Source organism: Peromyscus leucopus, chromosome 6, assembly GCF_004664715.2.
Source record: "Peromyscus leucopus breed LL Stock chromosome 6, UCI_PerLeu_2.1, whole genome shotgun sequence".
Lineage (NCBI taxonomy): Eukaryota > Metazoa > Chordata > Mammalia > Rodentia > Cricetidae > Peromyscus > Peromyscus leucopus.
In genome coordinates, this window is record NC_051068.1 from 73,108,038 (window position 1) to 73,134,748 (window position 26,711).

Consider the following 26,711-nt stretch of genomic DNA (forward strand, 5'->3'; position numbering starts at 1 on the left):
TTAGAATTTTCAACTATCTGTTGGTGCCTAGAAGAAACGTAGTTTAATTGTTATTTTAAATCCAGGAATCTGAAAAGGCAGGGCTATCACTGAAGTGGATGTATTCAAGGAACACTTAACATTTTTAGACAAAATGATGCCTCTATCTGCTAGTCAAATTATATTCCCCTGGATTTTTCTGTTCTTGTTGTTCTTTTGGGGGGGCATTGTTTGTTTGTTTGTTTGTTTTCAAGACATAGTTTCTCTGTGTAGACCAAACTGGGTTTGAACTCACAGACATCTGCCTGCCTCTGTCTCCCACGGACTAGGATTAAAGACGTGCACCACTATGCCTGGCCTTGTTTCACTCTTGAAACAAACAAATCTACAACTCAATCAAGCCTCCAGCTAAGTGTGAGATGGAAGAAATGATCTCTGTTGTGTCATCTGAAGTTATTACAGTAAGTATGGCTACCACCAAGGAAGCTGGTAGAAATTTCCCAGCATAGCCATCAATCAGCAGGGGAGCATGGACAAGTTAAGTTATGAATCGCCTAGAGGGGCAAGGTGAACTTGGCTCTCTGGCTTGCTCAGCTAGCTCTTTAAATACAGCCAAGACCCATCTGCCCAGGGATTACATTGCACACTGTAGACCAGGCCCTCTACTAGTTAGTGATTAATAAAATCCTTCCAAGACATGGCCACAGGCTAATCTGATTGAATGAGTCCTTCAGTTGGGGTTCCAAACTCTAGGTCTATATCAGGTTGACAGCTGAAGCTAACTATGACCATCACTGAGGCCAATCAGTACTGAGGCATTCTTATTTTGTTTCTAATGTGATGAGAATGGTGGAACTAAAGGTATTGGTGTATAAATGGAGGGATATAGAAGTACCTGGTGCCTGACACAGAATTCCGTGATATAGAAACACTGGTCTAAAGAATGATTAAAGGAGTCAAGGGCTGTAAAACATGTTAAACAAGAGCAAAGTCCGTCTAGATGTGGTCATGTCTCCAGGAAATGAGTGAGGCTGGTTTATTATGCATGAGACCGTGTTCTTGGAGACTTTTGGGTAGCAGAAATTTTCTCAGACTATATTTTTAACTCTATAAACTGTATTGAAAAGGTGTACATTTTTTGACAAAACCAAATACCAGAATAATGATATCTTCTTTTTCACATATTGGTGAAAGACTGGAATCATTCATTTTAATCTAGTCATAGAGTCCTGAAAATGAGTTTCAAAATCTTCCTTTTGCTATTTCTTTTTTTGGAGGCCAGTTACAATCTAGAATGGACATTAGGCAATAGATCATAAAATTTCTGTAATATTCTGTGTCAGAACCTTGAATAATTCAAACATTCATCTGATCTCTGCTGTTTTATGTTTCAGACTTTGACTATATGGATTAAAATTTAAAAATTCCCAAAATGACTTACAGGATGGAATGAGCAAAACTGCATCAAGGAGAGCCTGTCCAATTTCTTTTTGAACATATATTGTTATTTCAATTTATACATAGTATTTGCACACATTTATGGTATAGTAAAGCATTTCAATAATTTACAATGCACATAATAATCCAATGAAGCTAACTGGTATGTCACATGAGACATAACTATTTCCTTTCTTGCTGGAACATGGCTATTTGACATAGTCAATTAATTGTATCAACTACAATTATTCTGTAGAACATTAGATGTTATTCCTTCAAAAAACATACCATGGTGGGAGCTGTTAGTTGTCTTTTCTCCATTTCTCTCTGTTTTTGAGGGTGCAGGACTCAAACTATTTGATAGGATAGGGCACAAGAACAATAGCATCACACACCGTGTTGAAGACATATCTTCCCCTTGCAGGCAATCTCAGTAGATCTTTATAATCTGGGGAACTGAATCAGGTCTGGACTGATCTCAGCAACTGATCGGCAGCCTGAAAGAACCACGTAATTATGAGCTTGCTTCTAGGCAGTTGAAAGGGCTTACCAGGAAGAGAGGTCTCTGGATCCAGATCTGATGACCTGGGTTTGAGTCCCACAAAATGGATGGAAAGAAGCAACTCTCAAGAATTGTCCTTTAACCTCCATGCCTGCTCTTGCACATCCTCTCTGTCTCTGTCTCTGTCATTCCCACCACCCACCCTGTGTGTGTGTGTGTGTGTGTGTGTGTGTGTGTGTGTGTGTGTTCCTCTCTCTATCTCAGAGGTTATTTCTTTCTCCATAGGCATGGGATGATGTGACAGGAGCAAGCTTTTAATCTTTGATCTTTGTGCTTACCTTGATAAAGCATTATTCATATTGAATGGATATTTAATTCTGGTTGCAGTGGGAATCAATAATCTCATAGTTGCTCACAGTTTACACATAGCCACATTAAAATGTAAGAACACACACACACACACACACACACACATACACACACACACACACACACACACACAAACAATTTTAGCACCAAAAACCTAACAGCATACACTAAAAGTCTTTGGTCGTTAGCTCAGTTCTGATAAGGTGGGTATACATAGGCGGTATATGCTAGTCTGTGAGGAAGAATAAACTCAGGGATACTGTACCAGATAAGATAAGTACCCATACACCAAAAGCCTTCTAGGGAACTTTCTGACGAGGAAAGATCATTCATTATCAGAAGATCTTAACTGGCATGTAGTATGAGTTTAGAGCTAAATTTCCACGTATGGACTAAAAAGAAAGAAAGAAAGAAATCAGAGCTAGCATGGTGGCTTGGAGAGGTGTGAGACAGGAGAGTGAGAAGGCCTGGTGATGAAAGGGCTGAAAGAATTTATTAAGAGGCTGTGTGGTATTGAACTTGATGTAGCCACCTTCACCTCCACACACATGCATCACAAAAATGTACCCACCAAGAGATTCTTTTCCTAAAAAAAAGAAGCAGGAAATGGCTGAATTTCACTCCAGGGGTGGGAGCCTTAGGCAGCCCCAGAGGGAACTAACTTCGCACTGACAGTGAGTCTGAGAACAGCACAGGGTGTCCACTGTCAGAGAGCACTCCTCAATCTCTTTGTGGAACATTTCTACCCTGTTCTGTCTTCAGAACAACTACCAAGACAAGGCAGGGTTAACCAGGGTAAAGGATTTTAGCTTCTGTCTGTAGACTAGCCACCTGAAGCTCTGAATGGGGGAAAGAACAGAATACGTACCTGAAAGGGCCATAGACGTGTGGAGCTCTGTTTTTAAAATATCTAAAACTTCCTTAACACCGTGTTCACCCTGAAGAGTAGGAAAGGGGAGACAGAGCTTTGAGAGAACATTCTGACCATGGGTTGGGTAAAAGCTGTGTGCACAGTCAGAACTGTTTCAGGGAAGATAGAATGGGTGAAAGCAGAATTATGTAAAAACTAAAAAAAAAAGGGGGGGGAGTTAAAAGGGAGGGCTGTGGAACACAGCAGAGGCCTGAAGGTGAGGTGACCTGAAACTGTTTTGCAAGAACTTTAGGAAATGTCTTCATTGCAAGTTGGATTACAAAAAACCATGGGAATGAATGCCAAGTCCAGACTCTGATGCTAGTAACCCTACCTTGTAGGCAAGGCCCCAGAGGACCGGTCTCCCAAGGAAAACACACTTAGCCCCAAGGGCCAGGGCCTTCAGCACATCATTGCCAGTTCGAACCCCACCATCCATGTAGACTTCAACTTTCCCTTTGACAGCGGCCACCACTTCGGTCAGAGCATCAATCTGAAAGAGAAATGCACACCTAGATTCAGGTATTTCTGTTTCGTTTCTCACGGGCTCAGGAGATGAATGTCCTCTCAAAGTAGAACAGGGCCGGGAAATGCAAGCAAAGGCTAAGCCTGTCACAAGATTTTCTCCAGCTGTGCTTGCAGGTGTGATAACTCAGCATCCTTCCCCTGAGGCCTGGAGATTCCTGAGGACCAGATGAGACTCTCACTCACTGTCCCTCCAGCTACTTTCCCTTTCACCTCCAGTCTAGCCTCTGCCTTTTTTAGAAGATCCCCTCCATGTTGGATATGCTTGGCTCCTGCTTTCATATTCAGGGGACATCTTCCCATTCACAGTGCTCACTTTGGCACTACAGAAGCTGCTGTCTTTCATTATCCTTCTCTCATCTCTGTTTCTGAGATGTCATAGCGAGAGATGTCCCCACTGCTTGGGGACTAAGTCTTTTCTAGAAGAATAAATATGACCAGTCGTGGCCTGAGTGTCTAAACATCAGCCTGTTTGTGGGAACTGCAGCATCATTTCTTAAGTCTTCATGAGTGGGTAACTCGTCCCCAGTGTCCTCATCTGAGATGTAAAAACAGGAGTGTAGCAGCAACAACGCAAAGGACAAAGGTATACCTCTGGAAGACAAAGGAAAACAGGGTCACTTTGTCCTGGTTTCTCTCAGTTCCAGACATAGACGCTAAGTGGTCTTACCTACCCTCATCCCCATCCGGCACCTGCAGGTGCCTGGCTCCTCCAAGTCGACAAGGAGGAGGACAGCAGGCCCCTCCTGAGGTGTGGGATGAGGGTCCTTGAAGAGGCAGTTCTGGGCTCCTTTGGTTACTATTTGTGTTCCTCTGAAGGAAGCCAAGGAGAGGCATTGAAACAGAGGCCCCAGGCCCTGACACTGTGGAAGGAACCCATCAGAAAGCTGCCTGAGTCTGAGCAGAGTAATCATTTTTAAAAACAAGGAGGAAATAACTTTGTCCTTTGATGTATGTATGGAGTACTGGATGTATTTCGGATTTATATAATAACTGGAGAAAAACTCATGTCCCAGTATTATTTGGAATATTTTTATCATACTGTGAAAAAGGAAATGAGTGTATTTATAAAAACTCCTCTAGTCATACTCAGTACTGCAGTTGATCATAATTTAGAAATAGAATGCAGAAGCCAAGAGTGGTAGTGTCTATAAACCCAGCACTTGGAAAGCAGAGGTGAGGAAATCCAGGAGTTCAGGGTCAGCCTGGGCTACATAAGACTCTCAGAAGAACCAAAAATAGGACACCAAATAAATAAATTAAATAAATAAATAAATAAATGTAAAAACTAAATTAAAAAGCAAATACATGAAATAATGAAAGTAGAAATTGATTTCAGCCTATGGTGCAGAATGGCCCATTTTTAATGAGTCAGAACAGGACATTTACTGAAGTTCTCTGAAAATGCAGTCTCTTGATCCCAAGAGGAAGCACAAAGACTGTTTTCTATGGAAACTCACAGAACAGGCTTACTCATCCCTGTTAAGGATTTTCTTTTGCAGATGCAATTATGAGGGGCCTTGTTCAGGCTTAACGATGAGACAGAATTGTTGGTAAGGTTAAAGTCCAAAGCTGCATTCTGGTCCTTAACCTGGTTTCCTTGTTGGTTCAACACTCTGGTTTGAGTCACTGCTCAGAGAGAGGAGTGTTATCTTGAGACAATCTCCACTGAGGTTTTGTTTTTTAGTTGCATCAAACTTTTTGCTCATTGAAAGTAAATATATAAGAAGAAATGGAAAAAAGCAGATACAAAAGCCATTATTAACAATGAAGTCCTAGTAACTCAGACAGTGAGCCAGATTTGTTCGCCAGATCCCTGAAAAGCCAGGGCCCCTTTCCCGTCCATGTTCTCTTGTGTGTTGAGAGGCACCCATGACTCTCCCTCTCAAGCCAGCTTTCCCTGAGAGACTCAGCCCAGCGAGCCTCTTCTCCACACAGGCCTGCCATTCCACTGTTCTCACCAGCGAGGGCCTGGTAGAGAAAGAGTGGCAGGTGCCTGAAATCACTCAGCTCCACAGCCTCAGAACACAGCTAGAGCAGCTTGGGAATTTCTGCTTCTTGGAATACGTCTTTTAAAGAATTAATCAAAGACGCATGTTTTAGTTTTGCAGATGGTCACTGATACATTGTTTAAAATAGTTTAAAAAAAAATAAGTCAGATATAGTGGCGCACACCTGTAATTGCCACTCTCGGGGATCAGAGATGGGAAGACTGAGGATCCAAAGCTAGGATGGGCTACATGGTGTGACCTTGTCTAAAATAACAAATAAACCAAACAAAAAGACACAAAGTAGGGAAATACCAGAATCAATGCAGATGTTCAACAATACGGGATTGATTATATAACTTGCCCATTCATGACACATCATTAAAAAGAAGAGAGACTTATAAATGATGAAAGTATGTGCCTAATACATTGGGTAACTGAAAAGAAGGAAACTGTGAAACATATTAATGATTGCATATTTTTGCATATTTTGCATATGAGGCAAAAGGAACTAAGGAGGAAAAGGTTCACTTCTGTTTGTTAAAATAGAATAGCTTTTTGGGAAAATATAGCATAAACACATCTATGAAGACAAATTAACAACCAATTCCCATTTAAAGATTTTTCCTACTTCCCTTTGCTCATTTTCTTTCTCACAAAAAAAAATGTGCAGAATGGACACACGTTTGTGAGCTAGTGTGAGCTAGTGTAGCTCTTTTAAATGATTCATCAGTGTTCTATGCACTAGTGAATCAGAGTATTTCAGATCCATTTTAAAAAACACTTATGTGTCCACATGAGGTGCTGTTCCTCCCTGCATTGTGTCAGATAGAATATCTTGGTTTCTAAAAATCCATGAAGACACATCAGCTTTAATCTGGTCACTGCTGACTGAAGACAGGGTCCTCAATGCCTTTGAATGCCTTAGTATACCTCATTATCTGTTGTGAACTTGTACACATTAGTTGATGTCTCTAGACTCCAGTATTCTAACTGTACAATAAGGATGTATCTGTTTTTCAGCAGTCTCACAGGGTTTAGATATGTTACACATACAGTTCAAAAAATAGTCAGGTGTATAATGTATTTTTAGTAATTAACCTTCCTTAAAATCAATAGGTAATACCCATGATAAGTGAGAGGACAATGTGTACCAGATTTAGGAGAGGGCTTTGGTGTAGACATCCATAGAGCATTTAGAAACATCCCTCTGTAGTAATCCTACTTACTGAAGCAGGAACCTCATCAAGCTGCCTACCACCATGGTTGGAAACAAGGATGCCTTGGACATTGTGTTTCACTGCTAATTCTGCATCCTCTTTCGTCAAAATCCCTTTGAGGATAATGGGCAACTGAGTCATACTCTGAAGCAAGGAGAGATCGTTCCAGCAGAAAGTTGTACTTGGCAAATGTGTGGAATTTCTCTGTAGGGAATGAGAAGGTGAATGTTAGTCCCAAATTCTCACATCACTTGATTTACTCAAAAGATGACACAAACTTGAAGCACTCATATTTATAAGCTATGAAAACTGAGCAACACTACCCAACACTGGTTCTAACTCCTTCCTCTCACAAAAGCTTTATAAAGAATTTCTACTTCAATGACTTTTTCATTGACCATTAATCAATGTCTTTGATTGATAATTACTCTAGGATTTGGAGACAAAATGACAGATAAGACAAATCTATGTTTTAAAGGGCTTCAGAATTCAGTATGTGAGATGAGGAAGAAAAATAGTTATGAGTCAGTTTGACATTTTCTTTCTTCTTTCTTCTCTCTCTCTCTCTCTCTCTCTCTCTCTCTCTCTCTCTCTCCTTCTTCTTCCTCATGTAACAGCTCTGGCTGTCCTGGAACTTTCTTTGTAGACCAGGCTGGGACCCTGGGTCCAATGAGGGTCTGAGCAGACTTAGATCTCTGAATAGTTTGAGGCAGGCTTCTGCCTCTAGAGTGCTGGGGATTAAAGGCATGGGCCATCACTGTCCAGCCACTTTGACATTTTATGGTTGAGCTATGCATGGACTAATAAAACCAAAGCAATAAGAACCTTAAAAAAAAGCCCTGCCTCACCATATGCAGCAGATTTCCTTAAATTTTGATATGTCTCCTGGTTCGAGAACACCCAGAAAAATCATAGCTGCCCATGGGCTGAAAAGGCCAATGTCACTATAACCATGATTTTCACTCTCAAGGGCATGACATCTCTTTCCATACTTAGAATTTAATGAAGGAAGTGTCCTTTGTAGTCCCTTAATTGAATGGTTTCCAAAAGATGTGCTGTGGAGCCTTGATGTTTCTGGAGGAGTTTTTAAGTTTTCAAGGCAGCAGATTGGGGCCCCAGCTGGCTGGACTAGCTAGCTATACACCTGTGCTGTGAGTGTCCTCTTCTGAGAGTCAGTTTGTCTATCTATTCCATGCAAAATAATCACTTCCTGAATCCATCATGAAATGAAAATTATTAGATGAATAGTTTACTCTCCAGTTCCTGCACAGCTCCTCTCTAATGCTCTCCTGTCTCCCAACATCAACCTTGGTTGAGCATCTCTGATGACAGGCAGAGCAGCTTCAGAGATGGGAGCATTTGGTCTTAAGTTCTGCCTGGAAGAACTGGGCAGCTGAAACCAGGCCAGCCACTTTAAATGCTATTACTCTAGTGTCTGCCACAACAAGGCAGGTAGGGGGAAAGAAGGCATGAGAGAGGAAGGAAGGAAGGAAGGGAGGGAGGGAGGGAGGGAGGGAGGGGAGGGAGGGAGGGAGAGATGGGTGATGAATGAAGGAGGGAAGGAGAAGGAAAGAGGGAGGCACAATAATAGTCTCTCCTCACTCTAAACTCTTCTTATAAGTAATGCCCTTTGAGTCTGATATCTTTCTCACCTCTTCAGGTGGACGGAGGTCCTTCAGCATTGCCTCTAAATTCAGTTGGTTTCTTAAAATGCGTCTCCTTTTGCCAACTATTGGTGCATCTACAGTGATCACCAAAGCTTTGAAACCCAAGGCTTCTACTCTCTGAATCAGCTTCCTGTTGAGCTCCCAATCTGATTGCACACAGAGTTGGAACCATCGCAAGCCTCTGGGGGCAGCAGCAACAATGTCTTCCAGGGTACAGCTGGCATAAATGCTGGTAATGTAGCAGACATCGGCTTCCTGAGCAGCTGCAAAGCAGCAGGTGTGAGCCAGTTTGGAATGCAGAGTTTTTTGAAGTAGCCTCTGACCAGGTTGCCCAGTGAGTGTAGAGAAAGCCCAAGTTCATTCTACTTCCCCACAGGACAGGGTGAGATTGTTTGGTTCAATAGAGAGTCCTAGTGCTTGTGTTCTCTTCTGTGTGTAAGCTGCTCTGTAAACCTTGGTTTTGATGATGAAGATTTTCTAACAAGAGATGTTACTGAATCCCCAGAGATGCCATTGGGTGTGTTATACCCTTCAGACAGGAAAACAAACCCCCTATGAATTCCTTGGTGGAAGAGCGGGGATTTAGAGACAGGAGATGTTCCGCTGCAAAATAATGAGCTTTGTAGTGGAAGATGAACATAACATAAGAAGACTGAGTCCCACTCCTCCTTCCCTATGTGGCTTTATTAGTTCCTCTATTTATCAAGTGGAAAAGAAACTACTATGTGTCATGGCTCTAAAATTATTATTTTTCATTTTCTGCCTTCATCATTTCAGTGTCTCCCCAGCATGTTAATCTCACTATGGAGCTACATTAGTGGCCAGAGAATGTGGCCTAATCAAAAATTAATGCCAATGCATGTATTTTTACAGTCTACATCTAATGCTATGCAAACAATGGTTAAGCAATCCCTTTATTATTATTTTTTTTTTTGCAAGACACAGCTTCTTTGTGTATCCTTTACCATCCTAGAACTAGCTTTGTAGACCAGGCTGGCCTTGAACTCACAGAGATCCTCCTGCCTCTGCCTCCCAAGTGATGGGATTAAAGGCACTGCCCAGCTTTGACATCATTCTTAATTCCAACAGGATTGATGTCCACTAAGGCCTTTCTGTAAGAAGCCTTGATGCTCGCTGTCCCTTCTCATGGTGAGGCCTCTTACTCTCTTCTGGCCTTCTGGAAAGGCATGATTCATACCTCTGGCTGTGCTCCTTTCTCCATCTGGCCAGGCAATAGAGTGAAAAGCCGTGGGTGCGATGCAAATGGGGGCTGAGATCTCCTGCCCTTGGATTGTGGTTCTGGTGTCCACCTCTGACACATCTCTCAGGTATCTGGGGCGGAGTCGGATTCTGCACTAGACAATAAGGTGGATTATTCTCTAGCATGATGATGCTTTCTGCAGCTGGGACCCTGGTTCCCAATGAGGGTGTGAGCAGACTTAGATCTCTGAGCCCTTGCTGGGATTAGTCAGTTGACCTTGAGTAAGCAGTGTAGGCTCAGGGGGAGGCTCATTGCCAGGAAACCATTTCCCCACATGAACCCAGCAACTCCTGAGCTGTTGGTGAACCAGAGTCCCCCCAGGCTCTGTGTTTCTCTGTCAGAGCACTGCTCCTGTGGCTTGCCACTCAGTGTTTTAGATGCTTAATTTAGTCTTTATCAGCAACGACTAGACAGGGAAAGAAAAGGAAGAAAGGAATTTTAGGTGTCCCCAGAAAGAAAGACAAGGCAATTAAAAGGACACAAATCCTAAGAAAACAATCATGCCCCCAACTCCTCCCCTGACTACCCCAGAAGATTGATTCATTTGACTTATACACTGCTGTAGGGAAAGTAGGGGAGTCCACAAATGACATCAAAAACATTATTCGATGACAGATAGAAGCTGGGCTATAGCTGTTGTTGGTCGACATAAGCTCCAGCCCTTAGTGTTCAAGTCCAACTCTCACCCTAAACACCCTTGGATCTTATTTTCTCGAGACTTGAGTCCTTTCTCCTCCATCACATTTTTCTCCTCCAAGGCTGAGGTTTTAGGAGCCCAAGAGCTCCAGATCTACATCCAGGATTCTCTGTCAGACACCCCGGCTGGTCCTGTTCCATCCTCACTTGCTTACAAAGTTGCCAGCATGCAGAGAACTGATAACCCACTTCCCCTAGATCTAAGAAGATTCTCTCTACAAAACTTCTCCCCAGCTCCCTATGCCTCGTCCCCCACACCATGATAAACCAGCACAGAAGCCAGCCCCTTTCCTGTATATGTTGTGTTGGATAAAGACAGACACTACAACTGTCCCCGTCTATGGATTCTCAAGCAATGCACATTAGAGTAACAATGCAAAGGATAAAGAGAAGACCTTTTAAATGCTGCGATGTTTTCCTTGTATGTGATGCCCTCATCAGCTTCTCCTTCAATAATGTCCCACGATGACTTAGATAGCAGCTCTTGTGCATGTGCCTTAAAGTCTGCCACACACACCAAGGACATTTCTGGACCTTCAAAATACAAAACCCAAACCAACCCAATGAGAATACTTTGGACATAAAAAGAGGCTAACCTCTGACTTGATACTTTGTTATTAATTTAGTTACAAGAAATAATCAGGAATAGGAATCATCCCTTATATATAATTCACATCTGATCCCACACGGGTCTGCCAGGACCTCTAGCACAAGGTAATGATGAGATTGATAAACTATTTATAGGAAATGTGCTGGAGGTCTCAGAATTTCATTAAAAAAATCATGTCAATACTAAGGGTTTAAAAAAGGATTTTTTCATAACCTGGCAACAAGCCAAGGAAATTATAAGGAAACATCCTACTTGTTCTTTATACAAACTCCACTACCAGCAGGATGTAACCTAAAGGGTACTGAAAGGAATGAAATCTGGCAGATGGATGTGTTTCATTTTGCAGAACTTGAGAAACTGAAATATTTACACCACACCGTTGACACCTATTCAAAATTTCAATGGGCAACTGCTCTGATTTCCGAAAAGGCAGATTCTGTAATCACACATTTGCTAGAAGTTATGGCCATCATGGGTATACCTATACAAATTAAAACTGACAATGCTCTGGTAAAATGAAACAGTTTTTTGCTTATTACAGAATAAAGCATATTACAGATATACCACATAATCCTACAGGCCAAGCAGTCATAGAAAAATCAAATCAAACTCTAAAGGATATGCTAAACAAATAAAAAGGGGTTAAAATACACCCCCAGAAACATATTGCATAATGCTTTATTAACTTTAAAATTTTCTCATGGATAATAAGAAAGGAAAAACAGCTGCAGAGAGACATTGGATAATAGGGAAAAAATACAGAATTAAATCACCCTGTGTACTTTAAAGATGTGCTGACCTCAGAATGGAAACCAGCATGTGTGTTACGTGGGAGATGAGGTTTTCCTTTTGTTTCCACAGAAGAAGAAAAGTTGTGGATACCATCATAATTGATAAAGGTTCGATTTGAACAAGAGAGACCTCTTAATTAGAAGAGGTGATAGTTCATCAACCAGCATGACCATCCAATTTAAATTAATTTATGCCACTAACAAATGCTGTTCATTTGATCAGATATAACTTGCCAAAAGAGAACCTCCCCAAAGTTAAGGTTGGGGAAGGGTTTTGTTTTTGTCTTTCAGGAGAGTAAAAGTTAAGGAATCTGAAGACCACTGGACAAATGAGACATCTGAAGAAAAAGGACAAATCATCCAGAAAAAAAGAAATGTCCCAAGGAAAAAAGTAAATTGGCCTATTGGTATATCATATATCTAACAGGATAAAATTTCATAAGTCTTCCTAAATGTTCTCTACAGACTTATAACACAAATGGTCTTTATGTAGTCCCAGTTCAATTAAAAATTAAAGCTTTGGAATTAGAGTGTGGCTTTTTCTTTATTTAAATCCAAGTGTGCTTGTTAAAAGAAAATGCAAAAATCTCTGTATCATGTCAGAAGAGCCACCTGATATGGGACAGAAGAAAAACCAAAATTAAGGGACTATTCTATTAATCTCATGATCCTTTGTTTTTATTTTGACTCTTTAAAACTTTTCTTAAGGTAAGTATTTTATATCAAAATTTATTAGATATGTATATATATTAAACTTTTATCATGATATTAATGGTCATATAAAGTACTAACTAATTCAGAAAAAAGGCTTTATCTAGTTTCCTATACATGATTTTAGGTTTGAGTCTCTATCAGTTTTCTGCAGGGAATCATGACCATGCCTAACAGCAACTTTGAAGTCTCCAAAAAGATGATGAGGCCCCACAACAATGATTCCATCAGGACTATGATAATACCATTAAGTTGACAAACACCACCTAAAGATGAGCTTTGGACTACAAACTGCTCAGGACAATATCGAGATGACTAGCTAAGAGGATACAGACTCACAGACTACTCCAGTCAGGATTTGACCATAATCCTAAATTTTCTTTGTGCCCCATAAGACTACCAGCACTCCCAATCAGCAGGAAGTAGCCTAAAAAACTATGTCCACATTCCCAAAAAAAATGGATTATGGATGTTTGTCTTTTTTTAGGGGTTGGTTAAAATTGTTATTGGTCATAGTCAATCTATTTCTAAAAGAAGAAAGGGTGATATGATATAGAAATGTATTATATAGAATTGATGGGATAAAAGAGTACATTATTGAATCTAGTCTGAAGAAAAAAAGATACAGATGTAGAATAAAATGGTAGATTATTGAATCTACTTTGAAAAGAAAAAACAGGAATATAGATATAAGATAAAAGGTACATTATTGAATCTACCTTTAAAAAAGCAACTACTTGTCCGGGACCTGTCCTTAGTGCACGAGCTGGCTGTTTGGAACCTGAGGCCTATGCTGGGACACTTCGTTCAGCCTGGGAGGAGGGGACTGGACCTGCCTGGACTGAATCTACCAGGATGAGCTGAATTTCCAGGAGAGTCTTTGCCCTGGAGAAGATGGGAATAGGGAGTGGGCTGGGGGAAGGTGGAGGGGGGAAGCGGGAGGACAGGGGAATCCAGTGGCTGATATGTAAAATGAAATTAAATTATAAAATAAAAATAAATAAATAAATGTCTAAAAAGCAGCTACTTGTTTTAAATATTTTACACTGGATGTTAGTATATTGTATACAAACTATGTATATTGATACAAATTTGAGATTGATTTTGTTAGAAAATACTGTACATATATTTCTAATCTTGTTCAAAGTATTGTACCTATACAGTTCATTTAACAATGTAAGACAAATTTCTAGTCCTTGAAAGTTATTATTACCAACTAATTAGGATATAAAGAAATGCAGATTAGTAGTCAACCTATTACAAGGGAAATTGTCAGGTTAGGTACATTTTTAATGTCAAACAGAGATATGTTTTAGATAAACAGGTCGTCTTCAAACACTTCAGAGATCTACAGAATATGGCATTTAAGATGTTTTAATAACATAGATTCTTTTTTTTAAAACAGTGACACATGTCTGCTCCTGGCAGCACCAATCTACTTCAGAGAAGATGATGGGCACCAAAGAACCCCCATATGGAGTTTGCTTTCTTTGTAGCAAGTTAGCTACTGGGCAAGAAAATGCCCTTGCCTCGACTGCTGACAGTATGCTGTCCAAATGGAGAAGCAGGACACAAAAGAAAGGACTGCTGAACCTACCAAGACAAGGTAGGAAGGCCCTTTAGAAAATCCTGCTTCCCAGATGAGTCTGTCAGATATGCTAGGCCTATAGGCTAAAGATAGATGCCCCAATGTTGCAGAAGAACCTTGGGTGAGGCAGCCATCGGTTTCTGTCATTTCTCACATTTTTTTGGAAGTCGCTTACTCAATTAATATTATTTCCTTCTTGGGTCTCTGAGGGAGTTGAAAATTAGATAGTTGTACATTTCCTTGTTAACAAATTCAGAAAAGAAACTCACTAAAGAAGTGTAAAGTGTATAAGTTTGAAAGATGTCAAATGATAGTTTCCCCGGTTGGTAATACAAGTTAGGATAGAAATGAATTAGGCACAACACTTTGGACTCAACAAAATAAGATAAATAATGGAGTGTTTTCTCTGAGTGTGTCAAATGTTAATGGACTAGACATTGTTAATGTAATTCTTGACTATATATATTGTAAATATTTATTGTATATAGTTCTTATATTAATTATAACCTTCTTTTATTAGACAAAAAAGGGGAAATGTGGTGATATATTGTATACCCTAATAAAATTTTCCTGAAGATCAGAGAACAGAACAAGCCACTAGATTAAACATAGCTGCCAGGCAGTGGTGGCACACATCTTTAATCCTAGCACTTGGAAGACAGAGATCCACCCAGATCTCTGTGAGTTCAAAGACGCCCTGGACTACATGAGATTGACTCAGTCTAGGAGAGAAGAAACAGAGCCAGGTAGTGGTGGCACACACCTTTAATCCCAGTATTTGGGAAGCACACGTCTTTAATCACAGCACTAGAAAGAAAATGATGGTTGGGCAGAGAAAGGTATATTAATTATAAAGAGACAGGAACTGAAGCTTTTTTTGGCTGAGGAAGCCCATTCAGTTAGAGGCCTATCAGCTGAGGCTTTTTTCAGGCTGAAGAGTCCTAAAGGTAAGAGGTGGCTGTGGCTTGTTCTTTTGTCTCTCTGATCTTTCAGTATTCACCCTAATATCTGGTTCCAGGTTTTTATTAAAAGACCATTTAAGATTCGTACAACAGGGACCAGAATGTGAAGCTGTTTAGACGCAGAATCTATATTTTGATGATCTTTAACTGAATGTATTTACTCCTGACCCCCAAACCAGAAGACCTCCATCCTCTCACGGCCACTCCCAACACCTGATTATTTGGTCTTCTGAATCTCTATCATGACTGCTTCCTATGTTCTACATACCCTGTATTAGATATGATTGAGACTGTACCACAATTTAAGAGATTACAACCCTCCTCCAAGTGTCTCTTGCCTTCTCATCTCCTTCCAGGTGGCTGGGATCTTCATGAAATGGAAGTTTCTTTGCACCCCTGGTGTCTCCATGTACCCATATCATCTCCCTTGCCTCTTTCCAGGACCTGCCTCCTAACTGCCTACTTAGCTTCATGACTCAGTGACATTACTTTCACTTGGCATTCCTACCACTTTGTGAAAAATCAAGTCTGAATTGTTATCAGTGGGAGTTTCCAGGAAACCAAGGATGTTTGAATTACCCAAGGGTGTGGACAACGTGGTGAAAGCAATTTGTTTTGTGGTTGTTCCTTGGCTGGATGATTGGACACGTTGCCAAAATGTCACCACCTTCTACTTCTTTGCCAAGAACACATATTGTTCCCATTTATTGCCATCAATGATCTGAACCCTGCAAACTGTACATGGTACTCCTGATACAAACACACAGAAGGAGTGAAAAAGGCAGAATTTAGGGGTCACCAGTACCTTCTCCAATAGGAGCAAGGACAGTGAGATGAATAGTTGCAAAGATGCCATCGACAATGGGATTGCTCACAAAATTCAGGGATCTTACATGAGAAGATTCTGGAAGGAAAGGATGGCAAATACAATCTTTAAAGCTCTAGCCAACCCTAGTGCAGGAGACAACAGTATAAAAATTAACTCTGAGCCTAAAAGTAGAAACCAAAGGACTTTTAAGTTCTTCCCTGAGAGAAAGGTATACATCTCAGAAACTCACTCTTCTATCAGAATGGCAAAAGACCAAAACGGTAGATGAAAATGTGGGGTGCTGAATACCATGGCTTAGGTAGAGATGAGGCAGAACTGGCCTGAGGGCAACTGGAGCCAGGAAAATGTCTGGAGAAGCCCACCAGAGAAGTACCACATAATTCCTACCTACGGGGCTAAACAGAAATTCTGTGACAAAAGTCAGGGTCCCTAGGATGTGGAAGCTTTAGATTATGTCTAGCATAGAAACTACACAGAGCTGGAGTATAATCCAAGAGAAACAGCTCAGAGTTACCTGTCCATAGTACTGTGATTATGGAATTTGAAAGCTTTTTGACAATAAAGCATTAGTCTCAATATCCTTAAATGTAACCAAAGCTGTCTCATTTTCATTCACTTTCTAATCTTTCTACTTGCTAGTAGCTGTCAACATCTCTATTGAGTAGACAGAGACATCAAGCTAATGGGCTAGTCATTTTTCTTTTTTATTCAGAGAGAATGAGGCTCAGAAAATAGGACACTTGTGGATGATTACACAGTAAAGTAGTGCAGGCAATGACTTCGGAACTATATCTCTGTTAGCCCCAGAAGATAGATGCTTGCCTCCAATTCAACAGGAAAGAACAACGTTGTCTTAATAGTAAGTTAAAACAGAAATTTTATATAAAATTTATATGTAATGTATAAAGTATATCTATAAATATTGATCAGTAATTTAAATTACATGTTAAATTACATTTAAAAAAATTTTGGAAGCTTAACGATACAATTATCTATTTTTCTTTTTATGATATATGTAAAAGTCGGTAGAGTACTGAGTTCATTAGTCTCATTAAAAGAACAACGTAATAGTTACTGTTGAAGGGGATTGATCATACTCTGTCATTTAAAATGTCCCCAAATTTGAGAAAGAACTTAATGTAGTGTTTTTGTATATTGTAGTCTGCTTCACAGCAGAGTTGAAACCAGAAGCTGAAGGGAGGATTCTGGTCACCCATTGGTTCCTTGAGGGCCCACTCTCTGTCTCCTTCATGAGCTTTGCTTCTATTCTTTCTGACTCTGACTGTCCTGAAAAACAGGCAGAACATAAGGAAAGCCTTTTGCCCACAGATCACATGTGAAATGTTGTTTCAGGAACTTTATCTCCTCAAGCTTCTTCAAGCTCCTTCAGGGTTGAAAATCGGAGAGAAACCATTCAGAAATGAGTGATGATATGAAAATCCAAGAGCAAGGACATCCAGGGTATCTGCTGCATGGTCTACTGTTCAAACTCTGAACCCTGATACAAGATGTAAACTGGAGCTGACTGTCCTGTTGAGGAAGACCTTGTTTTGTTCAGATTGATAAGCAGAGCTGAGTCAATTATCTTAGACAACTCATTGTTTTCTTTTGAAGATTTTTATGGGCTGCATGTTGCTTTTACTTAACCTTTGGAGTACCAGATTTTGCATTTGTTTGGAAAACTCTGGGGTTCTCTGTGGGAAACAAGTCAAGAATCATGAGGTACTGGTAGACACTGGGGAGGGGAGAATAGTTTGCCTCACTGAAGGCTTCTTTGGTAATTAAGAATGTGTCCTTCAAAGTCCTTTGGCCTGGTCTCTTGGAATTTAGGCCAAGATCTGGAATGTCAAAGATAAGATCAAGGCTACAATTTGAGAAATTAGAGAGCCCAAGGGTGACTAAAACTCCGTTCCAACCTCAAGGATAGAAGTTGCAAAAGGCAGGATAGTCTTCAAAGCCTTATCTGCAGCAATTACCTTTAAAAAAAAAAAGCAGCAATAAATTCATGGCTGAGTTATTTACGGAGAGTATAGCATTATGGGGCTCTGCGTAATTTCAGCACAAGGGGCCTAGGACTGAGGGCTTGATCCCTTAGACCAACAGTGCAGATAACAAGATCACAAGGGATAATAGTCCTGAGACTAAGCAGAGAAGGCCCCAGTACAACCGTAACAGGAGAGGCATCTGACAGGAGAAGAATTGGATAAGTAACAAGTCTGCCCTCAGAGCTATAACAGGGAAGGAGTGGTCAAGCACAGGGGTGCTGTGAGGAACAGAGTGTCACATTTGTTTGAGAGTGGGGAATCAGAGCATCTGTTTGGTCAGAGCATCTATTTAGTCAGAGGCTATAAGAATTGATCAGCCGCTTCAGTCAGCCTGGAAACAATTCTGGTCAAATCTCTGGGACATCATGTTAAAGGCACAGGACCCTTTTGGGCCATGATGATCATTCATTTATTTTATAAGGCAGTGATTCTCCCCTTCACCCCAGTGACCCTCAACTTCTCATTGTCTTGTACTCCTTCCCTGTAATGTCACTTCCTTTCTTATCCTGTGACCATGTGCTGCCATGGAGAGTGTGCTCTTTGGGTGCTTCTGAACTCTCTCTGCACCTCTGAAAGGCACTGATTCATGCTTCTGTTCTACTCTAGGGGCTTGTGTATCACAGCTCTGGGACACGCTCATCCCAGAGCCCTTGAACGCACTCTCCAAAGCATCTTGGCATTCCTTACCTTTCTACTAAATTCTCCTTCCCTCCATGGTGTCAGCAATTAAAATTGCTGTTCTCCATAAACAACATTGATGATAAATAAAAAAAAATTATGTATAAAATAATTTTTTATACTTTGCTGTGTTAAATAATGACCACCAACACAACAACATTGCTTTGTAGTATTTTGTATTGTGACTATGCCAATTTTCAGAAACTTTGTTAGTGTTTTCTGTCACTTAGAATCCAATCACTACTTTAATATCATTTTGTCTATGGGAAAACTACATTCTGAGTGCCAAAGGAATTACTCCAGTAGAGTGTTGCTGCCCAGCTGTGTTGATAATTGCTTGCTTTCTATAGGAGTTAGAGACACTGATAGAGTGTTTTGGAAGATTGAGGGATTTCCTGATGCAGTTAAGCAATGAGATAACTTTATTATGCATGTTTGGAACAATATGATGGTTCCTTTATAATAACAACAACAACAATAACAATAATAATGATGATGATGACAACACATTGCAACCATTTGTCTAGTGTTCCACGACTCAACACATTGTATGAGTGGCTTAAGTCCACTAATGTTTTAATTCTTTTTGTCATCCCACAATAAAATATCCACCATTTCACAAGTGAGGGAAAGATTAAAAGACTTCATATAGAATCACATCTTGTAGCTTGTTCTGACTTCTATGCCTGGCTGCTAGTCACTATAAAAAGAAGAAAATATCTATTGTCAAAAGTGGTTCCTAGAATGAAGGAGTTGGCAAGTACCTTCGATATTTGAAATGTCATGGTCATGTACAGCATTTCACTTGACCTGGCAACATCACAAGTCTACCACAAAGTAGAAGGCTGCCAGATAAGCAAGAAGCAAGCAGCCAAACCACCAACCAAACAAAACACTCATCCAGCTCCATCTCAACATCTTACAAAACATTCTTCCATAAGTTACAGCATTTGATGCTCACAATACAGAGTGCATGTAAGAGTTCAATTGCAGATTTTAAAAACTGGTTTGCTCCTGGTGCCCTTGAAGCCACATTCAATGGTGGGTGGAGGAAACACCTCACCAGCTGTGTAGCACAGGGTGGACTTGGTCAATTCTCACAATTCAATCCACTGGGAAAGATGTCACCATGAGTGACCCCCGAGATCACTGTCTTGCCTCTATTTACTCAGGGTAGAGTGTGCAAACAGACAGAGGTTACACAAATGGTTCCTTTTCTGTTCGTCATAGGCTGAGGAGTTAGAAATCCCAAATGCACCAAAATCTAAGCCTGACTGCCAACATGATGCTGTTCCATTCCCGACTTCACACTGTTGCATGTAGTCAAAACACAATGCAGGAAATGACCTTCAGACTATGAGCGAGGTACAAGTGACTTTTGTTTTTACATCTGGCATTCATCCCCAGGGTGTCACATTCTATATATACAGATACAGCATATCTGTATCACTTACTGCTGCCTAGACTAGTAACATTTCCTAGTTGTTTAGGATAGTTGGGATTATAAGGCTAGTTCTGCCCAACAGGCTCGGTATGGATAAGGCATGTGCTAGTTCGCTGGTAAGATTTAGGACACTTCTTTTCTGCTGCTACAGCCATGCAGAGGCCCCATCTTCCAAAAGCCACAGCTGTGAGATAAAGGCAGCTTGGGTTTCGAAATCCCTATTTGGAAAGGGCTAACCTTTTATGTCAGATGATTTTAAATAAACAAATAAATATTATTTGAACATACACATTTTATGTTAACTCACTGATGTTTCAGGCAATAGCAACTATCTTTAATTAGATATCTAGGTGCTATCCAAAATGCTGGAGATTAATTGAAAAGTTGTAGTTTTTCAATCTCAGGTCTCAAGACACTTATTGTCAAAGTTGAAGATGGGTCGGTATTCATTCAGTTTACTAGGACGATTTAGAGATTAATGTGAGTGCTTTCCTAGGGAAAGCTACTGGAAATATGGGGGGAAATCTCCATTGCTTCTCAAAGCAGACCTCAGGTGATGCCCACTATCATTTGTACAAGTTCCAGTAGTTACTAAGTTTAAAAAATCATGACATCACTATCTACCCCAGGGTTCTCACAAGAGTGGAAGTACTTAGTGAAATATAGAATTACAGAGTGGTTCCCAGTAAAGGCTTTGGGATATTTGCACTCTGGGAGGGTATAGAACATGAAAACCCCCTTTCCTTTTGATCTGCTTCCTGATTCATCTATTCCATTCAACTATTTGGCTATATATGCCAATTTCATCCTGTCTTGGTTCCTCTTCTTTTCAGTTCTTCCTACATGTATCTGTAGATCAATTGGGAGCTAATCAAGATCATAAGAATCCAGTCTACTGAAGGGAACTCATACCTACTTCCAAAGGATCAAGTATCTCCAAATAAATGACATAAGTTCATTTGTTTTTTAAATTATTAACTACATTGCTTCTAAGAAATAGGAGACCTGTCACTGTATTCTTTTTGCTGTGGCCAATGCTCTATGTAATAAGCACATCTATGTGCAAGGACCTCGTGGGTTCTCAGAGCTTTTCTTACGTGAACATATTTTGATGGATTTTTTCCCTAGGGATACATACACATTCTACCATTTCCAGGTTTGAATTCACCAGACTGAATCTTTTCTGCCTGCCAACTCTTTCATACTACAGCTTCCTCAGGTAATGTCTCAATGACCCTGCCACCTATCTGCCTGTTATCCTCTTTGCCAAGCTCTCACTACGCCTCCCACAACTGCCTATCCTAGGTAGGACCACACTTGCTACATCATCTTCTGCCCAGGTTCCAAGCATATAGACAATAACCCAAAACAAACCTGATTCAAAAGTCTTCCAATAACCAGGAATAGTGATATGTAGAGGCAACCATGCAAAGCCTGATACAGTGGCTCCCGGCCCAGTACAGGTATATAGGATATTCATGGATAAACATTAACCTTTTGGAGGAATATTAACTTTTTAGTGAAACAGGGAAGTACGAAGCAACTAGTCCAGATCAAAGTTTGCTTTGACATGAACTTGAGTGGTTTTGTAAAGTTTGCTCCCCAAACTAGTTGTTTACAAAACATTACAAGGATCCTGAAATTTGTTGTTAAGATTAAACACTGAAATAAAGTAGTTGCTTATTTGTTTTCAAGCCACCTTTCAGTTCATAAAGATGGTTAATGGATGGATAGGAGTGATTTCAGGGAGAGACTTTTTAAAAGCCTGCACTGGAAAAACGAGACCTTTGCCTGGGAGGTGGTAAGCAGATAGAAGAGCAGATAATCACTTGAAATAATAGACAGAGAGAAGACTATTAACAGTTTTGAGGACATGATTCAGCAAAGTAGGATGATGGATTGGAAGAGGAAATGAAACTGTAAGCAGGAAAAAAAAGGACTGATTCCCAGGGCAGAACAGTCCTGTGGGGTTCATTCAAGATGACTAATTTATTGATTGCCCAGGTTCTCCCTCTCTTCTTTTACCCCAGCTGTTATCAGTTGTTTTTGTATTACAGCAGCACTGAACACTTTAAGTAGTTATAATATACCAGACACATTCCATGAAATATTTTATTTGATTGCATCACCAGATACATGGTTAGACATTGTGTTCTCCATTTCTCAGAACAATGGATGAGGTTAATTTACTTACTCAAAGCCATCTACCAGTATGTGGATTAATCTTGACCATCAGTTTGATGGGATTTAGGATACACTAGGCAATGCCTTTCTGGATGTGTATGTATACGGGTGCTTCCAGAGAAGTTTAAGTGAGATGAGCAGATCTGGCCAGAAGAGGACTGTGGACCCAAGACTCAATAAAAAAGAGAAAACAACTAGAATATAGTGTCTCATGCTTACAATGTAGGTATGCCAATGGCCAAGGCAGGTAGTTTGTCAGATGTTCAAGGCTAGCCTGAACTACATAGTGGGGTCAAGGATTGCATAACAACAGTGTGAATCTCTGTTCCAACCAAAGAATGCAAAACAGAATAAAACCAAACGAAACAAGCCAAAAACAAAACAAAAGAGAAAGTGAGGGGCACCAGCATTCACCGTTTGGTTTCCTGACTGTGGATCCAGTGTGACCAGTCACCTTCTCTGCCACCATAATGGACTGTGACCTCTGTAAACAATGAGCCAAACACATCCTCCCTTCTTCAAGTCGCTTTTGTCAGCTGTGTTGTCATAGCAATGAAAAAAAACGGGACAAAACAAACACTAATCAGCAGAGTTAGAAGCTAAACCTACCTTGTTCCCACACACAGCCAAGCAAAACATCAAGATCTTCTGATGGTTATGGCAGTGAGACCTGACCTTTTCTAGTGTCTACAGTGTGAGTGAAAAGAATAATTTCCTGCTGGCTTTCCCAAACTTTCTCTACTTTATCTGCTTTCTCCTTTATCTCCTTGGAAGGGGAGATGGTAGTTTTCTGACCACTAGATGGCAATACTATCTTTAAAATGCTTACAAAGCAGCCTGCTGTTAATCTGGGAATGTCTTTTCCCCAGTAATTACAGCCCTTTGTAAGTAGCTCTGTGGTATGCCAGTGGTTAGCTCTGACATCACCTGGACTGCATGTAGCATTTTGATTGACAACTTTCATTACATCTTGGACCACACTTCACTGTTCCAGAAAGCATCTCAGGGAAGATGATCCTTTTTTTAAAAAGATGTATTTATTTATTATGCATTGTGTTTTGCTTGCGTGTCTGACTGCACACCAGAAGAGGGCACCAGATCTCATTGTAGATGATTGTGAGCCACCATGTGGTTTCAGGGAATTGAACTTAGGACTTCTGGAAGAGCAGCTGGTGCTCTCATCTTCTGAGCATTCTCTCCAGCCTGGGAAGATGATTCTTAAGCTTCAATTTATGTCACATATTTATTAACCTCCACACATTACTTGGATTCTTTGTGCCCCATTTCTTCACAACATCTCTTATACTGTAATGAGAAATGTCCTAGTGTGTTTTCTGTTTACTGTAGGGAGGAATGTGTTCATTCCAGCTTACCAAGTTATATTCCATAGTTGATGGGGGCTAAGGCAGGAACGTGGAGATAGGAACTGAAGCAGAGGCCATGGAGAGTGCTACTTACTGACTTGCTACTCATGGCTTGCTCAGTCTTATTTTTTTATACAGCACAGAACCATCTGTCCTGGGGTGGCACTGTCCTCGGTGTGTCGGGTCCTCCTACCTCAGTCATTAATCAAGAAAAAGCCCAGCCGTGCCTAGAGGCCAACCTGATGGAAATGTCTTCTCAATAGAGTCTCTCTTCTCAGATGACTCTAGCTTATGTCAAATTGAGGAAATCTAACCAGCATAAGAAGCAAAGGAACTGATGTAGGTAAGTGCTGGTAGCAGATAGAGACAAGAAAGTTCTCATAGGAGACTCTCAAAATTGAACTATTTACCATCCTATATCCTTTTTGAATAGAGTCATTGAACTGAACCAAGGATCATCCTTCTTCCAAGGTAGAACATTTTATATCAGTATACAATGCCCCCACCTAAGGGAATTTGCTGTGGGATATCTTCCTATATGCTGTGAATATATGTTGTTCCCATTAATTAATAAATAAGCTGCCTTGGCCTATGGCAAGGCAGGTTAGAGGCAGGCGGGAAATCCAAGGAGAGAGACTGGAAAAAGAAAGACAGAGTCTGGAGAGAGATGCCAGCCTGCTACCCAAGGAACAACATGCCAGCAGACTGATAAGCCCCGAACACATGGCAAAACATAGACTAATAGAAATGGGTTAATTTAAGATATAAGAGCTAGCTAGCAAGAGACCTGCCAGAGACCATACAGTTTGTAAATAATAGTAAGTCTCTGAGTGATTATTTTATAAGTAGCTGTGGGTCTGTGGGTTGGGTGGGACCACAGAAACCTTCCAACTACAGGAATTAATCTCAATGGATAGACATAAGGTCACAGATAGTGCCATTTGAGGTGGAGGCTTGACAGCATCTCTTGAGTTCTAGAGAATTGGTTCACGGCAAAACAGGCCAGTCGTGGACCCATCCGGGTTCTATAGACAGAGACAATAGGAATTCGAGTACACTCAGAGGGAACTGAGAAGGGGTGTTTGTCCTTTTCAGGTGGCCATTGCTACCCATAGAGCAACATGCCTGTTCAGTTTGGGTCATGAAAATGAGATGCCATCCCAAGCAGTCTTGATTCAGCCAGGAAGCAGTTGCCATTCCATAAAATGCTGGAGTCCTGTGCAATTCAATAAATATGGATGAGGGGCCTGGTCCTCATGATCCTTCTGCTTCTGCTCTGGGATGTGTCTCGCTTGAGATAGTTTTGCAAGTCAGGATGAACCCTGGACTTGGTTATGCATGCCTGAAGACCATAAGGCTTAGCGTGACACTTGACCTCTGAAGACAATCAGGCTGATGTCACCCTCCAGTGACTAAAATCAGTCATGGATAGGGCTACGTCACTTCAAAAGAAGTTTGCACATTTCTGATCCCATTACGAGCTATGAACCTTCAGCAGTGACTATGCTATGGGTAGGGCCAGAGGCACGGCATGAGTTACAAGGACATATGGGGAGAAGGCCTAAAGGACTGCTGGAGATCTTGGGACAGAACAATGACTTTTGTTATAGATTTCACTATTTATCCTTATTTTATAGAGTCAAAAGTGTCCTCTAGCTGCTGAGTTCACTACATAGGCCAGAACAGACTGGAAAGAAATGAAGCGTCTCGATAAGGTACTGATTCTTCCTCAAATCACAGAAAAAGCCAGGTTCTAGAGACAGAACAGGAGATCAAGATTCCGGTAATGAGTGTGGGCATCCACAACGAGGTATTGTGGACTGCCATGCTCTTGCTATGGCTCTAATAGATCTGACCCCTGGGGAACTTTATTTATTGACATACAATTAAAATCACATTTCAGTACAAATAAAATACCACCATACCAGTCATGAGTGTGGGCATCCATAATGAAGTTCTGTGGATTCACTATCAAAAACCCATTGATATAAAGTCATGGCATCTTGTAGCTAGTTTGTGTTTATCAAAAGGTTCATGAGGATCCAGGATCAAAGTCAACTAAATGCAAATTAAGTGACAGAAGACAATGTCTGGACCAGGAAAGAAAGTTGTTTTTATTGAGAAGCAGCAAAGTACTTCCTATCTCCACCTTATATTGGGAATCCTGTACAGAGACACTAGGCTGCCTCATGGCTCTGCCATGAGAGGGTATGGAGAGGCTGTGCTTGCTAGTAGAAAATGCTCCTTAAATGAGAGCTAGTAACACTGGCAACTAGGCAGATATTCTGAGGTTCAGCCACCTAAGCTGTGGCCTTTGCTGAACTTACTGACTTTGTACTTACCAAGAGGCAAACCTGTTTCAGCTACAAAATTGGTCACCCAGGTGGAACTTAAACCTTGAGGGCTTGTGGCTGCTTTGCCTGACAACAGTAGAATCAGTGGGCAATGGCATTTTGTCCTGGGTTGACTTTACTTTGTTGACAGAGTCAGGCCATGAATAGATGGAGAAGTTGCTCCCTGACTGCACTCCTACTAACTTGTGTTGAATTTAGTGGCCGCTCTGAAGCTTTAGTTCAAACGTTTCTCTAGATTGTGAGTCATGATGGAGCTTCTATCTGTGGTAGGGTTTTGGGGTTGTAGAGAAGGATCTGTGCTGGAGATGACATGAAGGGGTCAGCTTAAGTCAAGGAAGCTACAGCAATCAGAAATCCGGAAGATTAAAAGAGCCAGATGCCTTCAGTTAAAGTACTGGAAGATTGAAGAATATCTTTGGGAAGCAGGGCTTGGTTGGGGGCGCATGTGGCTATGAATCCTGGGAGATTGAGAAAAATCTGCATCTTGGCTGTTGACAAAGGTTTTGGAACCTGGGTGGTGTCTGTCTCCCTACTGAGGACCTGCATCAACATGAAGGTTCCCCAGAGGAAAGTTTTGTTTAATTTTTACAAGACAGT

At 40.8% G+C, this 26,711-nt stretch overlaps 1 protein-coding gene across 3 annotated transcripts in view; it reads right to left on the bottom strand.

The window, feature by feature from the left end:
• Nucleotides 1-1,348: 1,348 nt before the first annotated feature.
• The window catches only part of LOC114688753 (hydroxyacid oxidase 2-like), a 29,485-nt gene continuing 4,122 nt past the window's right edge, over nt 1,349-26,711 (bottom strand). Inside the window, exons 1-8 of one of the 3 annotated variants that reach the window (XM_028863278.2) lie at nt 21,587-21,659; nt 10,950-11,088; nt 9,796-9,947; nt 8,583-8,860; nt 6,940-7,134; nt 3,532-3,690; nt 3,156-3,225; nt 1,349-1,913 (exon numbers count right to left, since the gene is read on the bottom strand). In XM_028863278.2, coding sequence (XP_028719111.1) covers nt 1,858-1,913; nt 3,156-3,225; nt 3,532-3,690; nt 6,940-7,134; nt 8,583-8,860; nt 9,796-9,947; nt 10,950-11,080 — 1,041 coding nt within the window. In that variant the 5' untranslated portion in view covers nt 11,081-11,088; nt 21,587-21,659 and the 3' untranslated portion in view covers nt 1,349-1,857. Of the gene's footprint in view, nt 1,914-3,155; nt 3,226-3,531; nt 3,691-6,939; nt 7,135-8,582; nt 8,861-9,795; nt 9,948-10,949; nt 11,089-18,777; nt 18,803-21,586; nt 21,660-26,711 lie in introns of those variants that run through there. The other 2 variants (XM_037206928.1, XM_037206926.1) reach the window with 2 other exon arrangements.